The sequence below is a fragment of the Neolamprologus brichardi genome, chromosome 5 (genome assembly GCF_056152115.1).
Source record: "Neolamprologus brichardi isolate AB-2024 chromosome 5, ASM5615211v1, whole genome shotgun sequence".
NCBI lineage: Eukaryota > Metazoa > Chordata > Actinopteri > Cichliformes > Cichlidae > Neolamprologus > Neolamprologus brichardi.
This window is the reverse complement of record NC_142108.1, coordinates 17,012,501-17,030,008: the sequence shown is the minus strand read 5'-3', so window position 1 is coordinate 17,030,008 and position 17,508 is coordinate 17,012,501. Positions and strand designations below refer to the sequence as shown.

At 39.5% G+C, this 17,508-nt stretch overlaps 2 protein-coding genes across 2 annotated transcripts in view; both read right to left on the bottom strand.

The window, feature by feature from the left end:
* The window catches only part of LOC102788387 (voltage-dependent calcium channel subunit alpha-2/delta-2-like), a 47,156-nt gene extending 45,393 nt beyond the window's left edge, over positions 1-1,763 (bottom strand). Inside the window, exon 1 of the mRNA XM_006783313.3 lies at positions 1,323-1,763. Coding sequence (XP_006783376.1) covers positions 1,323-1,435 — 113 coding nt within the window. The 5' untranslated portion in view covers positions 1,436-1,763. The remainder of the gene's footprint in view (positions 1-1,322) is intronic.
* Positions 1,764-8,026: 6,263 nt separating this feature from the next.
* LOC102789838 (aminoacylase-1A-like) lies at positions 8,027-17,153 on the bottom strand. The gene is made up of 15 exons (XM_006783319.2): positions 17,068-17,153; positions 16,603-16,748; positions 15,698-15,762; positions 15,489-15,593; positions 15,301-15,395; positions 15,027-15,103; positions 14,081-14,170; positions 12,348-12,404; positions 12,166-12,239; positions 12,026-12,075; positions 10,704-10,848; positions 10,535-10,603; positions 10,370-10,449; positions 8,722-8,782; positions 8,027-8,586 (listed from the first exon to the last, which is right to left on the bottom strand). Exons 2-15 carry the CDS (start codon positions 16,727-16,729, stop codon positions 8,422-8,424), a joined length of 1,260 nt encoding a protein of 419 aa, XP_006783382.1. The 5' UTR covers positions 16,730-16,748; positions 17,068-17,153; the 3' UTR covers positions 8,027-8,421.
* Positions 17,154-17,508: the final 355 nt, after the last annotated feature.

Here is a 17,508-nt window from a genome sequence, read left to right as displayed (position 1 = left end):
TGCTGCAGTATTAATTCTTAATTGGAATGAGAAGCTGTTCTACAGCGTCGCAATACCGCTTCATTTAGCTTAGCCGAAGCGACCCAGGGCACAAGACTATGGAGCTGTTTCAGAGCACTCAGCAGAAAAAAGCAGCAGAAAGGAGGAGGAGGAGGAGAAAGCAGCAGCTTGAAATAACCCATTTCATCATAAAACACACACATATGCACACGCCCACACTTGACTGGTTTATAGAATAGACCCCTCTTTTCTAATTGGTAAATAAACCTCATATCTCCAGTTGTGATTGGCCAGAAATTCTTCAGCATGTGCCCTGGAGATGAGTGGACCATCTGGCCTGTTCCTCCCTCCTGAGCAGCCCGATCGCTGAGCCTGGAGTTGGGCCCAGATAGTCTCAAGTTAAGTGCCAGCTGTACTTAACTGTAACGGGTTAAAGGTTAGGATTGAAGAACTGGGCAGGAGATTGATTGAAAAACAAGGGGAATGGTATTTCGAATGCAGCCTTCAGCAAGAAGCCACAGTAAAACCACACCTTTCTTCTGCTGTGCTAAATAGTAGCTTTGAGTACTTGTATTGTACAGTGCACAGTGTGGTTTCCTCAAGAGGTTGTAGGAAATGATAGGACTGTTTGATGGGTTTTTTTCAAGCCATCATGGAAAGATCTAGCACTTAGTGGAGCACAAGAACAACAGGGGAAACAAGGAAAAGAGCCTTACCAGTTTTATGAATGCACAGACTTAATGTTGCATGTCAAATAGAAATTCTCCAAATAGCTCAACTAATTAAAGCCACAGTCTAGCTCACCTTAAACTTCCCTGTACGTCCTTGCAGTTTAAATTTTTTGTTTGTTTTTTGTTTTTAAACAGGTTTTTGAGAAAGTCAAAGTTAATATTCACAGTCGTCCACTGGGTAAAACCCTCAGATCCTATTTGTGCAGAACATCAGATGAAGGCTCTAACTCATCATATGGCTAATAGGGAGGATTAATCATTTGCCAGATGCTCCTAATTTTGCCTAACTTGATGTACAAACACTTACAGTATGGGGTCTTCTGCTTGGGAGGAACACTGAAATATGATTGCTCATTTAACCCTACAAATATACCTATATACCCCTATATATCATAGCGTGGACTACACCTTCCAGCTCTTTAAATAACCTGCCTTTACATTGATGTAATCGCCAACCCTGTCAAATTACATAACAGCAGAAGATAAAGCATGCAGGGTGACTGGAGTATCTCCTGGTGGCAAAGCGAAGTGGTCAAGCCCAAAGTTGTCTCCCATCGGAGCCCGGCTGCGTTTTCTCTGAGGGTTACTTACGTGTATTGCTGGGGGAAGAGACCCTGCGCTCCAGGCCAAGATGCGCTGAAAATAAAGATAATCTGGATAGATAGCAAGCAGACGATGCTGCAAGACCTTTCGCCTATCGCCATTTTCCATTAAAAATTCTCGTCACGGGCTCTCGTTGCGTGAATGAAGCGCTCCGGACTGTCTCCGGGGCATACAGCGAGCAATGTGTGAACGTCCGGCTCAGTTTCCCGACGACTTCATCTCGGTTTCTCTCGTCAAGTGGACGCGGAGGAGGCAGGCATTGGCCGTGAAGGCATCACGGACGGTGGGAGATGCACTAATGCAGCTGCCAAGACACTGCAGAGTCTCCCCTCCTGCTCCCACACACATACACACCACCACGAGCACTAACACCACAATCACACACAGGCCGGCGCGTCCACGCCCGCTCTCTCTTTCTCTCTCTCATCAGCAGCCCGTGGATCCGTGCGCGCTCACGCTCACCAGGCAACAGAGAAGCAGGAGAAGAATCTAGTTTGGCTTTATTTATCTCTGAGGAGCCACGTGGGATTTGTCACCGCCATAAATTTAGTTTTTCTATTTAGAGGAAGACGCAACACTTCAGGTAGTGAAGGGTCCCTGAATGTAATAAAATCAAGACGCTTCTAACTCCCGTTTCACTCCCCCGGGGTCCAGTTTACCAACTGGGCCCCAGTCCACAGGAGACCCAGTCATGGTCACGCATGACTAGATAAAAAAAAACGGGGTTATGTTTGATCATTCATTTAATTTAGCTGCTGTTTACTTTTTAATGTAACCATTAAAATTGTGAGAAAATTCAACCACTCTTTTTAAATATCACACTATAAAACCATCTGTGATCATTTCATAGTGTGACCTATGTTGTTGCAAAGTGGGACATGTTAATGCTGAAGGTGTTAAGTGGGGATTTTCTCTTCTAATTAATCATCTAGTTTTAAATATCTGCCAAACAGATCTCATCTAATATTTGCCTTTGTGTTAATTTTCCTTCATATATCAACTGTACAGCATCCTGAAACATTGTCTGCTACCTACCTCTGCAAGAGCAGCGGAATGAAGGTGAGTTTAAATGCCATCCAGAGCAGCAGACAGTGCACAACAGAGGTGAAGAAGAAAGTAGAGCCAGGGTAGAATGAGGGGAGTGTCAGGGGTAATTTGTGACAGAAGAATAGCAACAAGATGGTAAAGAAAGGTTTCAAAGATGGTAGTGAGACCTGCATGTATGGTTTGGAGAAAGTGGCGCTGACAAAAATACAGGAAGTCGAGCTGGAAGTAAGAGAGTTGAAGATGCTCCAGTTTCATAGGGAATTACCAGGATGAACAGAAGTAAAATGAGTACATCAGAGGATGTTAGAAAGGTTAGAGAGGCGAGTTTGAGATGGTTTGGACATGTGACCACAGAGAAGATTCATGGGTGTAGTGAAGGAGGACATTCAGAGGGCTGGCGCGACAGAGGAGGATGACATCGAGGCAGATGACCTGCTGTGGCACCCCATAAATGGAGCAGCCGAAAGAAGAAGGAATTTACCAATGTGAGAGTAAAAACTTAGGTTTAAAAGAAGATAATCTCAATACTTCCTTGTTGGTTTTTATTTGTTGTACAGTGTGTTTTGGAGAGGAGAGTATCTGTGGATGTTCTGTTGCTACAAGCTTTTGTACACGAGCCAATCTTTATCTAGTAAGAACTACTGAAGTGTTATACACTGGAAGAGATGCAAAAAACAGTGGCACTACAGGGTAAATTAAGGATGCTTGGGACTGTTTTTTGAATTTTCAGGAACTTTTTTAGAATTAACTCATTAAAGTATTGTTTAGAATACAGTCTCATTCAAACTTATGTCCTATCATTTTTAAATTTTGTATGACGGTAGATACTAATAACAGTTGGAGCGGATTTAATTTAGGTGAAAACTGCGTCAAGGTTAAGGTCACACTAAATACGAAAATCAGTAAAACCTCATATTTAAACTTCACATCTTTAAAACTTTACAGCAATATACTAAGCCTTGGGGGACATGAGTACCTAGGCTGGCATTGGCTAAGACCTTGACCTCCATTATCATCAGCCAACATCACAACGACGCCATAACAGGCCGACACCATCACAGTGTAATAAAAACAGGCTGATGTCAGCATTTTGTAATAAAAACATTATAAAGCATGCAAGCAAGTTTTAGTGTAGCCATTGAGTTGGGTGTGGTTACTTCTTTGAATGCAGTTACAAAAATTTGTCTCACTGAAACATCCCCACTGAACAAATAGCTTGTTCATGAAAGCCATAAAGGGCAGAGCTTTGCTGTGTTCTTGATGTCTGTATGCTGTGCATCCTGTCCATCATGGATAGACCCAAATTGTAGTTCTTGTTTTTGTTGGTACTTGACCTTTAACAGAATTTTAATCAAGGAACAGCTTAGGGTGATTTTCTGGGATGAAAAAGTTCAAAATCAGATTAGATGCCTGGACGTGAGTAACCCTCATTTGTGTTGGCTCTGGTGGCAGCCACGCAGGGCGGCTCATTAGTTGAGCAAGACAATTCAGTCAGTATTTGTTTTGGTTTTTAAATCAATCCAGGCATAACAATTATTTACACAGATGACCATTTGATTTGATTTTTTTTGATAGCCTTATTAAAAAGAAAAAAAACCTCCCATCAGTTTTCTTTTAGTAAACAGAGAGTAAACAGAAACCCCCCCCCACCCCCTCCCCCCCACCCCCTTCATACTTTTGATTTGGTGTGTGTGGGTGCGTGTGAAACAAACCACACCCATATGAGATGTGGGAGTGGAGATAATTCCTTTTTGGAGGAATTACAGCATGAAGTGGAAGAGTCACATCAACGAGGAACTCTGTCACTGGGGGAGCTGGTCTGGAATATCCTAACTGTACTAAGGGTTAAGCAGTGATGTGTCTTTTATGTAATATGAAATTTAACAGGAGATTTTTTTAATGAGAAACTTGATGAGAAGGATGGAATTTGTGAGTAATTTGTAAAGAAATGGACTATGACAAGAGTCATAATTGCCTCTGAGAAAGCCATCGTGCAGAAATAGAAACACACTCCTTCCACTGAGGACATCTTGTTGAAAGCAGCTAGCAGCTTCGAAATGCAAGGACCAGGACTGGACTTTCTTATTGCCCAAGGATAGGTGGGTATAGTTCTTTTATTTATTTATTTATTTTTATATGAAACATGATTGGATAAAGACATATTTGATCTATTCTTCCAATTAATCCACTCCTCTGTATTTACAGTCCTTGGACCTTATAATACACCATGCTGTGGTAATTAGTGTCTAACCAATAATATTACCAATGGCTTCTCTCCATTCCCACATTGCCATAAAAAAGAGCCGGAATGGAACTGAGTCATAAAATTTAATAAAATCACTATTTATGTTATTAATTACACCTCTGATTTTCTGCTATGACAGTTTGAAACATGTACTGTGACAAATTAATGTTAAAGCTGACACTGATGTAAACACTGTGCTAAATGGGAACTTAAAGGCATCAGGCATTAGGCACACATAACGCAGTAGAGTCATGAACAGCGGCCTGCAAGCCAGTTTTTGTGACAAGCTCTACACTTTACGGATGCAGTGAACACATATGGTGCTAAATTGAGAACTCTCTCTAAGAAGCACATCCACACCTGCCATCACATGAAGATTTGCTCTCTCCCCCAGCACAGTCTCAGGAGTGTGGAGGTGTTATCAGGAGATGGGCCACTGCACAAGGAGAACTGGACAAGGCTGTAGAAGGGCATCAGCAGCAGGACTAGTATCTGCTTCTTTGTGTGAGGAGGATCAGGAGGGGGACTGCAAAAACCCAACATAATGACCTCCTGCAGGATACTCATGTGTATATTTCTGTCCAAACTGTCAGAACCAAACTGAATGAGGGTCCTTTAGTGAGACCTGTCTTTACATCCCTTTTCCCAGAGAACACCAAAATTAGTATCTGCCACTGGTGCCTGTTCCTTTTCACATATGATGTTGCAGGTAGCGTAGACATTTGCCACGGTGTCTCCGTGCTCTTTCATGCCCGTCACGTGTGCTCAAACCAAGAGCTCACTTCCTTATGATTTAGGTGATAAGTTAAAATCAAAGTCAGAGACAGTACTTAAGCTCATCCCATTTTCATGCGATCTGTCAAATGCACAGGAACACAGCCCAGAAATAAGTCTGGCAATGGTAGACTACAAAATGATGTAACATATACTGTATCAGCCAGGCATTTGGACATGCTCTATATAAGAAAAAGAGATTTTAAAATGCAGGGAAATGAATTAAACATCAAAATGTGCGGTGAGACAGAGAATGTGTAGAAACTAAGAAGTTAAAAAGCAGATGTGCGGACATGGGTCTCAAATATATTATATCAAATAACTGTTATTCTTTTATGGCCTATTTAAGAATAGAAAAAAAAGAGAGATTTCTATACTTAAATAGTTTAGATATAGAGCTTCTTTCTTCAGCCAAGGCCTATACAAGAAAAATGTTTTTTGGAAAACTACTAAATTAACTACCTTCAAAACACAGATTTGGATTTTTGTAGATAAATTTCCTTATCTGAGTAAAAACAATTAAAAAAAAAAAACAGATGATCGCAGTGGCTGTTGAACTACAAGCCCTGAGAGAGTTAGCTCCTTCGATTACAAAAGGGTTTGGATGTATTTACCACCAAAGGACAGCTGTAGTTGCACTGCAGTGGAGCAGGAGAGCCATTCAGCTGTGTGATTTACACTGTGCATGTAGCCTTTCATACACTGCAGCATCTGCGAGTATTAACAGCTCTCCCCAGAAGCAAGAAAACCATGGAAGTGAAACTCATTACAGCCATGCTATATGTACACCAAAGCTACTTTACGGATACTGATAGAGAAAATGTTTTTCAGACTGCCTCTCAGTTCTTGTTTACGATTTTATTTCTATAAATCTTCAGGCTTTACTTGGTCCATTAATTGTAAAAGGTCTTTGAGAGCTGTTCATGAATTATGATCATAATCCTGGAAACGCCACAGTAGGGTGTGTGCACAGACCTTGTGAATCAGGTAAAATCTCCCTATGTGGGCAGGCACCCTGCTCAGAGACCACGATTAAGTGGGGATCAACTGTCGAGCACTTTTCGTTTCCAAGGAAAAAACATGTATACAAATTACTGACTCTGGTCCCGAAAGAGAATGCCCTACAGCTGCAGTCCAACAGGGTTCGACATTTGTTCTGCACCACATATAATAAAGGCTTTCCTGAAATACTGAAACAGCGAAGTTGTCATTGACAAACTGTTTAACAGCACCTATGTTTCCCCACAGCCCGGCATTCAGAAGCTCGGCAGCTGACCCGACAGGATGGCTGCACCTTTCTCCCCCCCTCTGGGAGGAAGGATCTGGCTTCAGCTTTTATTCGGCTCCCTGATGGCCACATGTGCTAATACTGCTGTCACGTCCTGGGGAGAGAGAGAAGACTAATTACTGACTACACTCGCTTCCTGCCAGTCCCCCTCTGAGAGCCATACACTGTTAATTAGACGACAATACCAACGAGAGCTGCACTGTGGATGAGGCCGACCTTTACCTCATGTAAATAGCATTAAAAATCAAAATACATTTTTAATTCCTCATTGCCATTATTCCATCTGTATTTCATAACATCCTTCTTTACAGAGTTTTTCCATTTTTAACCATCCAAGTGAAGTGAATAAAACAAATCACTTTCTATTTAAGGGACACTCTAAATAAAAACACAATTTTAATCTGGCTGGGTGAGCAGAGATTTTAACTGTAGGCCAGTTTTACACCTTTCTGTCTTACAGATTTTAAAATTATGCACTCTGATTTGGTGATTCCCTCTGGCCAACATATTAGATATCTGTCTGATATTTTAAATATGATTTTTAGCCTGGGAATCTGCAGCCACAGTAGACTTTCTGTGAAACTGCACTCAGGCTTTGGATAAAAAGCTAATTGCAGCATACTGACATGCTCACAATGAGATCACCGTAAGCACAAACACAACAATGCCACCATTTTACTTTAGGTTGTTAGAACGCTAATGTTTGCTAGTAAGCACTACACCTAAAGCATAAATGATGCTGATGGAATATTTTGGGTTGGTGAGGATAATACTGTGTGAATAAATATCAGGACCAAAGAAAAATCAAAGCACCAAATCAAATTTCCTGCAGACATTTATATTTTACCTATTATCACAACTGCCACCTATCTGTGGTCCACTATCACCAAATTTAGGAGGATGAATCCAGTGAGACATTTCGGCATTTTATAGTGTTGCGTTCCTTTAGGAGGCAAACCCATGTTGTGCATTTTGTGAAATACGAGCTCTAGCTCCATCTTGCTGTTAACAGGTGATAAAAAAAAAGGCAGCCTTTAGGAACATAATGGTGAAATTAAGTGGGGGGAAAAGCTGGATTTTTGTTTGGGGTCCACTTTGTGATTATCTTGAGGCTACAAATGGATTCAATGTTTTATTGATGTGATTATTTTAAGTGTTATTGCTGGACCTTTAACCAGATGTTTGAAGGTTAAATGCCTCCCCCAAAGGCAATCAGAAGTGTTCTTTCATAAAACAACAGCAATTCTGCCTCTAATTAATAGGTCTAATTAAACTGAGTGCTAACGTGGCATCAGGCATGTCTCTCCTGTTTGTGTAGCAGAAAACAGCACAGTGACATTAGTGAAGAAATACATTTATTCAGTTTGACTTTTGGTTAAGTAAAATTCTCTGTCATCTAAAATTTTAGATTTGGTTTAATTAGAAACTGGCAATCAAAAGCCTCTTCAGCTTCCACTTGAGTTCTTTAAATGAACTGATTTACACAACAGGCATTAATCCTTCAAAAAAAAGGTACACTCAATCTCAACGCTAACATAAAGGATGCTAAGACTTGCTGCTGTGCTGAGTAAAGCAAAGCTTAGTGTGACTTCATCCTGAGAATCAAAAAGATAAACAGTACCAAAGGCTCAGTGCTCCGTTTAATGATATACTCTTTGGTAATCTTTGATAATTCCTCAAGTTAAATAGTCAGATCATCTGGTAAATATGTTTTAGAAAGGATTAAATTATGTCTAAGCCTCATTGGGAAGGGCAGCAACGCTGGCAAGAGCCGGGATGATCCTCTCGTACACGCTGATGCCTTTCAGGAAGACTTGCTCGTTCAGATACTCGTTGTGATCATGCAGCAGGATCGGCGTCCGGTTCATTGGAGAAAAGCCAATAGCAGGGATGCCCACCTAGATCATTAAACAAACATTATTTAAAACACAAGAACTGATTTCTCACAGTAATGTCAATAAAAGAAAAACCTCAAATGACTCTCAGAAGAAAATTTCCTCCATTTACAAACTCAAGTCAATTCTTAAACTCACCTCACGGATAAAACGGCTATCTGTGGCAGCAGGAAAGATCTCCTTCTTCAAAGTCATATTCCTAGAGTGGAGATGATCATATGAGACGTGGCTGTTGATTACACAGTATGCTCCTGTTTTTAGCTGAAACTATATGGATAAGATGTTTTTAAACGTGTGCAAAAAGTGTCGCTGCCTATATTGGAAATGCTTGCAAAGCCTAAGTAAAAACTCATATATATGTAAATCTCCCTGAATAACATATTAAATGAAAAAGAAAATTCTAGTGTCTCACAGCTCCACAAGTATCTGTGACAAACCTTTCCAAGCACAAGGAGCAAATTGTGAGAGTTGTGTGAACATTTGCAGCTAATGTGTGAAGACTCATAGAGCGGATATTTAAAAAAAAGAAGAAGAAGAAGAAGAAAAGAAAAAAAAGGTTATGTAAGCAGATTACAAGGATATAAAATTCAGTTTTGCCATAAACTAATACAGCAGATCATTTTTATTTAAAATCTTAAATCATTAATTGTTCAACAGTAAGATGAACACATACTATTTGAAGAATCACCAGAATTAGCAGCTGCAGATGAAGCCAAAACAAAGGTTTAAGCTGTGACCACTACACAACACTACACACCTATCAGCTAAAACACTGACACGGGGAAGTAAAAAACACTGATCATCTGGTTACAATGACGATTCAAGACTCTTTATTGTCATTATGCAAGCATAACAAAATTAAAGCAATACTCCCTCACATGGAGAAAAGAAGACTTAACATAAATATACTGAGACAATAAAAATACAAAATGCAATACTTTAACAGCCCACAATAAATGTTGGACCCCTGTGGAGACAAAATCACTCAAACACTGCTGCAGCCCTTAGCCCACCATAGTATAAGCACTGCATGTCAGCAGCGGTCGCTTTTTTGTACTGGTTTTCATCTTTGCTTTGTGCAGTCAGCTTTGTATTCTACTAAGACAAAGATCTTACAGATGTGTGCCGTCATTTGTGTTGGTGTGTGGGGTTGTAGCCTCAGGTTTATATTGTTAAATAGTGATTATGAGACAGTGTGTTCCAGCTATTGTACAGAGTCCCATAACAGTAATGTCAAGAGAAGAATACTGAATTAAGTAACACGCTGCACTACATTTAAGAAAAGTGTTCTATGTATTATGTGTAACAATGACTTTTTTGAGTAACGACTCTGACACTGATCACAACAAAGAGGGAAATACCTCCACAAACATGCACAAGCATTTGACCCACAGCATGCAATTAATTTGCATGAATGTAATTTCTTTATTCCTGCTTAGCAATGTGGTGACTCTCAAAACGGAGCTAATGACAACTGAATGACAACTGATAAGGAATCGAATCGTTAAGTGATATCGACAATGGAATTGGAGGACTGTCCGTGCTTGAGAGTCTAGAGGTATTTTGGACCTTATTTCAATTGTGTAGTAGATGTTTTAACAGGAAATAATAAACAGCAAATGACATTCCCTTTACGTTATGTATTATCTTGTAGTAATCTGATGGCATCTTAATGTAACAGATGCAAATCAGAGTAAAATTGTAGCTAAATGTCGTCACTTTCACAGACTCGTGAAAACAGCAGCATTATGTACTCCAGGTTTGGAAAAGGATTTAGTCCACTCACATATCTTTGCAGGAAGCACTGAAGGCATTCCACCATGGATCACTCTCATCTGTGGATGTGATATTCTGGTTCATGTGTTTCTACAACAGATACCAGCTGATTTAGACAATTTGACCATCAGAACAAACCAACAGCAGTCTTAGAGTTGAGAGCAAGCACACTGACCTGAGCAAAATCATAGGTGACATCTTCTCCTGCTTCCTTACACCACTGCTTGATCTGTCTCTCAAACTCCTGGTACAGTGGTAAAAGTCAATGTGGAGTACTATGACACTTGCAGCCATGTGCATAATTGTATGAAGGAGTTACACAAACACATAAACCACTTACGCACCTGTAGATTTACTGTAGGTGGTATTCTTAGGTCAAAGCTGACGTCCATTTCAGCCGGGATGACATTGTAGGCCACGCCCCCTTTGACCATAGTCATATTTACTGTGGTGACGTCACCAAGTGTAAAACACTCACTGATATTTAGCCTGAGGAGAGAGAAGGTAATAATGAAAAAGAGATGTCAATATAAAATTGTACTTAGTAGTCAGTATAATCTTTTAGTGATATAAGTTTGCATATTATAGAATACTGCATGATGACCCTTTTATGACTTAGACTGTTGTTGGCATCAAGACTTGCTTTATAAATTCTTTCTCACAGCGATAATAGCTGAACAAGCTGTTATTATTTCACTCCTGCCAGGAAGAGGAGAGCTGGATACTTTTATCTGCAAGAAGAGGGGCCACGTCCTTCAGAATAACACACACACACACACATACACCTGAACCACTCTTATCTTCACTCCCTACATACTAACATTCCTCTGTGTATGAATAGACGTATTCACTGTTGTATTACTTTTGTATATAAATAAAGACAAGTGCAGGAACAGAGCGCACATCACAGGGCCCCCACTCTGGTGTGAGCGTTCTGTGATCGCCCTTGCAAGTAAATGCTGCAGCGTCTGTGTGTTTCTACCTTTAGATTCTTAGCTGAAGAAGTGTCTTTAGAATAAATCTCTTGACAAGAGACCAAAATGCAACTTTGAATCAAACACAACTGCATTTTATAAAAGTTTATATTTAATTTAATGGTCTCTTCCCAATTATCTATGGGACACAAAGACAACTGATGAGCAGTATATGACAATTAATACATTATTGCTTCCATTTCTGTAGTTTTTTAATGGTTACAGTGAATTTAGAGGTAATGTGCCAGAAGACACCTTTTTAAAATATTTTCCTTAAGTTATGTTGAATCGTTCATGAGAGACTGAGCAATTGAATTTCCACAACCCAATTATGTCATACATTTCTAGGCATCCAAAAGTGTAAATATGTATCTAATGTCCTGAATACTGTGTGGAAAAAAAACAGAAAAAAGTTTTTAAATAAATAAATATAGGCTACTCACATTTATGACATGTAAACATAAATTAGAAGTTCTTAATGTCTACACAGTTCATTAAAGCATGCTGCTATGGGACAAATTAGCTGCAAATAGACCTACAAGCAAATTAAACCGTCTGTACAATTGAAATTGATTTACACACTTTTGTGAGCAGGTTTTGGGATAACCTATCACCTCAAACTAACTCCAAAGAGATCTATTATAGAGGAAATCTAGGACCTGCTTACACTACCAAAGTGTAAATTTCCTCACCTGTGTTTTTCCTTCTCTCTGAAGTCCAGGAAGGAGTTCATGACATGGCGCTATAAGAAAGTGAAAAGATAAGTGTTGTTACTGACACTTTCCTTTAGTTGAAGTCCTGTTTTCAACCACTTTATTGTACAGATAAGTACCAGCTTCTCAGCTGCTGTATTCTCCACAAACCGAGACCCATGACCTGGACTGCCTGGGCAATGGACAGTAATCCCTGAAAGCAGAGGTAATCCTGCTTGATTCAAGACACGTTTTATCATCTAAGCAGTAATTCAAAACTAATTTAAGTTGAAGTTTCAATTTCTGTGTATTTTGTACTTACACCAGGGGTTCCTTTCCCCATAAAACACAGTGAACGCATCAGTGGGATTGGCCAAACCTGCAGAGAATGCAGAAAAGACTCAAATACACTTTGATCCATCCATTTTTCTCCACTCATCCAATTCAGGAACAAGGATAGGAACTGAAGCCCATCCCAGCTGCCACAGGGCAAGAGGCAGGGTACACCCCCAGAGACAGACAATCATGCACTCTCAAATTGACACTTGCAAGTCACTAGTTAATTTAGTATCACAATGAATCTAACCTCATGCACAAGAACATGGAAACTCCAGTTCAAGATGTACTGACTCCCATTTCTGATCAGACATAACCAAACACTGGAATCCCTTGATGTTTGGATGTCAAACTTAAACCCAGTGAAGACATTTATGAAGGCATATGAGGCAAAAGTCTAACATCTTCACTATTTTTAGTCGAAAAATATTTCAGGAAGTATTCTTATCTGTATTGAAACCTAAAACTTTCTAGATTAACATGAAAAAAAAAAGATTAAAAACTATTACAATTTTTTTACTTTATAAACTATGTCTTCTTCTTTTTTTAATTACTGTGGTTTTATAACAAAGGGAATTGACAATCATTTGAAGCACATTTGTCAGCCAGCATCACTGGCTGGCCACTTTTTTATCTAGCAGTCGCTGTTAATCAGCCTGCTGTTGCATTCTCTCTTATTGTGTTTACGTCTGATCAAACCAAACACTGGCTCTGTTATAAACTCAGTCATGCAGGCAGGTTTGTTTTTATCTTTGGCATGAATAATGTTAAAAAAAAAAAGCAATTTACATATATAACCTGAAATTTTCAGACCTGCATTTACTCATTTTTTTAAAGGTCTCAGTGAAAAAGTCAAGAAGTTCAGAACTTTTTGAACTAATGTTACTGACACCAATTAAAAAGTAAATTCACACAACAACACAACGAAGTTACAATCCCGACTTAATGGTCTCACCCATTCTAAGAGAGAGAAAAACAGGAAGCCCAGTTAGTGCAGATCACAAAGAAAAAACACCCATATAAACACTTCCAAACCTCCCAGAGTAACACTTCTCCTTTCTCCCGAATGCGTGTAAGGTTGAGGCTGAATCAGTTCGGGAAGATAAGGGAAGGTCTGAACACAGAGTATAACATAAAAGAATATGGACAGAAAATTACTAATATATGTGAAAGAAAAATAAGTAAATACCAAATTTGATTTATAATTTATACATTTGAATTATAATCTTCCCCCATTAAAAAAACAACTTAATAAAAATAATGTAGTGGGTTTCAGGATTAAACCACTCTTCTATATGACATCAAAGAGAAAAGATAAAATAAAATATTTGAAAAAGAAAGAAAATAAGGGAAAGGCAAGTAAAGACCACCTTTTCTTTCTCTAAATCCTTTTATTTCACTACAGCATGATCAATTGTCAAATTTAAATGTGTAGGTTTTTATTGTTAGCCCACTGAGTAGTCTCTTCCCTTCATTCGCTTAGTTTTACTAGGTGCTCTTGTTATGGTTACCTGCAGTTTTATCTTGTTTCAAACACTTAAAAGTATTAAAAGTAAAAGGATTTTCTGTGGAAATAATTCAAACTAAATAAATAACAAGTATTTTTAACTCACTCATACACTTTGGCATGTTCAATATTTTGATTTTGATTCATTTACTTTTGAAAAAGAATACAAAAACTGCTTTATCTTTAACTGTATCTCTTTATTTATTTTTTACCTTCATCAAGGGCAAAGCCGATGTTTAACTTGTGAAACTCTGGCTGCTTCACAAATGTCTCCATCCCCTTGTAGCCTCCAACTTCCTCATCTAAAAAAATAAGTAAATAAATAAGTGACTACAACCTAACAAGACTCGGAGAACAAACTTCATCCTTATTACTTGGATTCAATGATTATGGCTGATTAGACATCTGCTGGGGACGAAGCTGGGAGGAGCAATGCTGGCAACAATGTAAACTCCCAGGAGCCAGTGCCTCCGCTCCACGCTGGCACAGTGCAGAAATGTTGCTGAAAGGGCTGCTGTTTCAGTTTAATTTATTCAGACTTGAATCAAAGCCTTTGTGTGGAAAGCAGACAATAAATGCCGTACAACATGTACAAACAGATTCAGGAAACAAAGCGTACTTGGACGCACATATTTAACATGTCTATACTGGATAAATGTGTAGACAAAGTCCTGCTGTCAAGGTTTACATCTCCACAACCTAGGAGATAACGTTTAACACACGTGTTTTCCTACCCATCTACACTGGTAACAGACCCCCTAATAAGAGTCTACTTAATATGCATTTCCTGTTTTTATGATATCTTGAGGTGTCTCTGGCAGAGTGACAGGTCAGAGTTAATCTTAGATTGAGCACATGTGTTTGGCTGACCAAAGGTAAAACTCATCTCCTTTGTGTTTAATGAGTACAAGACTACAGTTTGTATTCAGTCTTTATCGCTGTTAAAGAATTACTGAAGCTGCATCATAAGCAGTTAACAACAACAGGAGAATGAGGATGGTATCAGTCACACACTGTATGTGTTTTTACTGTCCTAGCATTACTAATTAAGGAGTAATCAGTCACAGTAAGTAAAAATACCCATGAGCCTGTATTAACAATTGTAAAGACATTACAAACAATTTAAAAACAGAATGGAGAGGCATATTAAAATCTTACCAGGAACAAACATGAGATGGAGAGTGCGTGTCGGTTTCCATCCCCTCGCCTTCAGCCTCCTGACTGCCTGGATGTACCTACACAGAACAAAGTGAACGCAGCAGATATATGACAGGAACAAGGACGAGAGTGTGAACTGACAGTATGCAGGCTGAGTGAGCGGGTGTTAAATCGGGTGTTTCTCAAAGAAACATAAATACAAGAGAGCATCACAACAACACTAGAGCACAAATCCTGTTTAATAAAGCAAGTTATCAAGGCAGGTTATACCCACTGTATAGTTACACATTTCATGTCCTGTGATCCACGGGCATAAATGTTGCCCTCTGCATCTTTGAAAGCACTGAAAGCATCGTACTTCCAATGTTCCTGGAGAAAAGATTGATATCAAATCTGTTTTTTTCAGGTCTGTTACAGGTGATAACAGGATTGTAGCGCCATACAGTGAGACCGATGTCATACCTGATAAACAGGTACAACATCTGTGTGGGAATTCAGCAAGATGGACTTCAAGGTGGGATTCGTTCCCTCCCATGTCATGATGGATATGACTCTACCTGGAAAAAGCTAAAAGGAGCAGGGACAGAAAAAGGATCTTTTTATTATTAATGTTATGTCCACTGTATCATGTAAGCAACTGCTCTCTGAACGTAGCCATCAATGTCACACACCTCGATCTTCTTCAAGGGTAGCTCAAGCTCCTCCGCTATTCTGTCAAGGAACCTAAGAGCAGCATCTATGAAAGAATAAACACACAACAAGACATCACACTCAAGCATTAATAATTGAGTGAAAATTCTCAGTCACAGCTCCTGCTGCTGGACTTTGACAAGCCTTCTCCTGTCATCACTGCATTTTCAGCCACTTTTAGATGTGCATGTGAAAAGCAGTCTAGCTAGCCAGTCACACTCTCTCACTTTTTCTATGATTATTAACTCTCTCAGAGCAACTGGAACACAAACCCTGTTTAACATGGTTGCTGTTAAACAGGGTGAAATATATTTCCAACAAGGATCTAACTGCACGGGACGCATTTCATAACCGTAAACAGGGTCGTAATGCCTCCAAATAGTTGTTTGGAAAATGATCCAGCCCCAGGCTCACTTGTTTTTGCCTCATGGCTGTTGCTTTTATTTTTTCTACTCCTGAGACTCAGCACAAGGTGTAACCACTGAACTGAAAACTTTACATAACAGCTCAGCGTCCTTTTTAAGAACATCTGTTACATGCATAACTGTGAGCATTTAATGTTTAACTGACACAGATAAGAAGTGAACTTTGATTATTTTTTTCTCTTTGAAGACAGACGATGATGCCACTGATACAAGAAAATCCATGTTACAGTTTCTCAAAGGAAGCACAGATACTGTTTACAATACATTTATTAGGATACTATATAAAGAAACAGCATTTGTCGATCATAATCTTAAAGGAAAACCACAGAGAAACAAGACATGAAAAAGATCATTAGTCAAGCAGCGGTTTGGGGTCTATTAAAGACAAATGCATCCCAAAATTCAATTGCGCCATATCGCTAAAGGTCACGAACTGAGCTCATGTAATAAAAGTCTCTCACCATAGTCGGGCTCTGGGTGCACAGTTCTGAGCCGGAGGTAGTCTCTAAAAAGAGACACGGAGGGGTCTTCACCCTCAGGAAAGCTCTGTCCGCCTCCAACACCTGGACCGTCTTTGTCAGGCAGCATGGTTCGATTTATCCTCTGCCTGAGGACAGAGGAGGCAACACGCGGCATGTCACAGTGATAACACCACAGGTTCATGTGGCAAATATCTGTCCTTTATCTGGCACAGACATGACGCTAAATCCGTTTATCACTGTCTCCCTTTTACCGCTGCCATGACCTTACCTGCTTAAAACACCTCAGCTCGGGTCCTGATAAAAGCTAGCTAGCCTCAAGCGAGTTAACTTATTGTCCCTGTCTTTTGGCACAGGCTCCAGCAACGGAGATTACAGGACGGCAAATAGCGCAGTTTTATTTACTCCACCTTATTTTAAGACTTATTATTACTTGTTATTACTCACCCTCTCCAGCCACGAAAGCTCCTACGACCCAGGTAACCAGGTTTGTGACAGTGTGTGGCGTGTGTGTTACTGTGTATCAGCTGACATGCTGCTGGCTTCCTGCCCTTCAAAATAAAGGTCTACTTTCTTTAAATTAGAATACAAATTTAATACCAGACACTTCAGTTGGCATATACATATGTGAATTTATGTGCACATGTGGTCTGTGCATGTACACACATGAGTAATTTTACCTTTGTTCCTTAAATAAATGGCATTGTTTCAGTGCTGACTGATATGCTGCTCAGTGTCTTTTGCTCCCTGCTTTTAAATCAGATGTCACTCTCAACATGCCAGAAAGGACCAGAAACTCAAGTTGAAACTAGAACTTAAATTGTGAAAGCAGGCTGATTGGTGAGCTACCAGACAGTTACTCATTTAATCGTCTCCATCCTGGTCTGC

What these genes read in the sequence shown, in the direction of transcription:
- LOC102789838 (XM_006783319.2), bottom strand. Translation starts at nt 16,729, where the DNA reads ATGCTGCCTGACAAAGACGGTCCAGGTGTTGGAGGCGGACAGAGCTTT. An exon ending in CCATCTCATGTTTGTTCCTG is followed by an intron (nt 14,171 to 15,026) that starts GTAAGATTTTAA and finishes TTATTTTTTTAG; the next exon opens with ATGAGGAAGTTGGAGGCTAC. An exon ending in ATAGCCGTTTTATCCGTGAG is followed by an intron (nt 8,587 to 8,721) that starts GTGAGTTTAAGA and finishes TTAATGATCTAG; the next exon opens with GTGGGCATCCCTGCTATTGG.